Source organism: Geospiza fortis, unplaced genomic scaffold (genome assembly GCF_000277835.1).
Source record: "Geospiza fortis unplaced genomic scaffold, GeoFor_1.0 scaffold611, whole genome shotgun sequence".
Taxonomy (NCBI): domain Eukaryota; kingdom Metazoa; phylum Chordata; class Aves; order Passeriformes; family Thraupidae; genus Geospiza; species Geospiza fortis.
The window spans coordinates 37,080-38,845 of NW_005054865.1; the positions used below are offsets into that span (position 1 = coordinate 37,080).

Sequence of the window (1,766 nt, forward strand, 5' to 3'; positions counted from 1 at the left end):
TGGATGATGGGTGGATGGATGGATGGATGGATGGATGGATGGATGGATGCAGGGATGTGGTGGCACCACAGGGCATGGTGACACCCCAATTCCAGCCCATCCCAAGCCCCTCCCGCATTCCCTCAGAGTCGTCACCGTTGATGTCCAGGAAGTCCTCAGCCATCACCGGGGGGCCGCTGTCGATGGGTTTGGCGGAGCCGTTGAACACCCGGCCTGTGGGGACACAGGGACTGTCCCTGCCTGAGGCCACCAGCCGGGGGTGGCACCTGCTGGTCCCATGGCCTGGGACACGGTCCCCATCCCGATCCCGGGACGTGTCTCCCACCCCAGAGGGGACACAGGGACCGGGGGGCTGTGGGGCAGGAAGTGTCACCTGCAGGTTCGGTGACACTGCAGCTCCTGTGGCGGGAAGGTGCCAGCACATGGGGACAAGACCCCCATGTCCCCTCCATGTCCCCAGCCACCCCCATAACCCTGTCCCCGTGTCCCCATGCCCATGGCCACCCCTGTCACCTCCCCCTTGGGTCCTGGGTTCCCAGGCAGGGTGGTGACACTGAGACCCCCCATAAAGGCGCAGGGGACAGGACCTTGTCCCCATCATCCTTTCCATGTCTCGATGCCCCCAGTCACCTCCATCACCCTGTCCCCATGTCCCTGTGTCCCCATCACCCAGTCCCTGTGTCCCCATGTCCCCACCACCTCCACCACCCTGTCCCCTTGTCCCCGTGTCCCCATCACCCTGTCCCCATGTCCCAATGTCCCCATCACCCAGTCCCCGTGTCCCCATATCCCCATCACCCCCACCACCCTGTCCCCTTGTCCCCATGTCTCCATCACCCCCACCACCCTGTCCTTGTGTCCCCATGTCCCCATCACCCCCATCACCCTGTCCCTATGTCCCCATTGTCCCCCACCACCCTATCCCTGTGTCCCCATGTCCCCATGACCCATATCACCCTGTCCCTGTGTCCCCACATCCCCATCATCCTGTCCCCCTGTCCCCATCACCCTGTCCCTGTGTCCCCATGTCCCCATAATCCTCTCCCCCTGTCCCAATGTCCCCATCACTCTGTCCCCGTGTCCCCATGTCCCCATCACTGCCATCCCTGTGTCTCTATGTCCCCATAATCCTGTCCCCCTGTCCACAATGTCTCCCATCACTCTGTCCCTGTATCCCCATGTCCCCAATGTCCCCATCACCCTGTCCCTGTGTCCCCATCACTCTGTCCCCATGTCCCCATCATTCCCACCACCCTGTCCCTGTGTCCCCATGTCCCCATCACCCCCATCACTCTGTCTCCATGTCCCCATTGTCCCCATCACCCTGTCCCTGTGTCCCCATGTCATCACCCTGTCCCTGTGTCCCCATGTCCCCATCACCCTGTCCCCGTGTCCCCATCAGTCTATCCCCATGTCCCCATCACCCCCATCACTCTGTCCCCATGTCCCCATCAGTCTGTCCCCATGTCCCCATCACCCCCACCACCCTGTCCCTGTGTCCCCATCACCCCCATTACCCCATCCCTGTGTCCCCATGTCCCCATCACCCTGTCCCCGTGTCCCCATGTCCCCATCACGCCCATCACTCTGTCCCCGTGTCCCCACGTCCCCAGTCTCTCCCCTCTCTCAGTCCCCAGCTCAGTGGGGTGACACCAACCCCCCCCAAGCGGTCCCCAGGGAGGGGACGCGGCCTCGCCGCTCCCTCTCAGCCTCATCGACCGTCTCGGAGCCGCGGCGGCATCGATCGCGCCAAAGCCACGGGTCCC

General features: G+C 63.6%; 1 protein-coding gene across 1 annotated transcript in view; it reads right to left on the reverse strand.

The window, feature by feature from the left end:
- The window catches only part of LOC102038205 (V-type proton ATPase subunit B), an 18,348-nt gene that overhangs the window by 8,776 nt on the left and 7,806 nt on the right, over nucleotides 1-1,766 (reverse strand). The window contains exon 4 of the mRNA XM_031065554.1: nucleotides 136-213. Coding sequence (XP_030921414.1) covers nucleotides 136-213 — 78 coding nt within the window. The remainder of the gene's footprint in view (nucleotides 1-135; nucleotides 214-1,766) is intronic.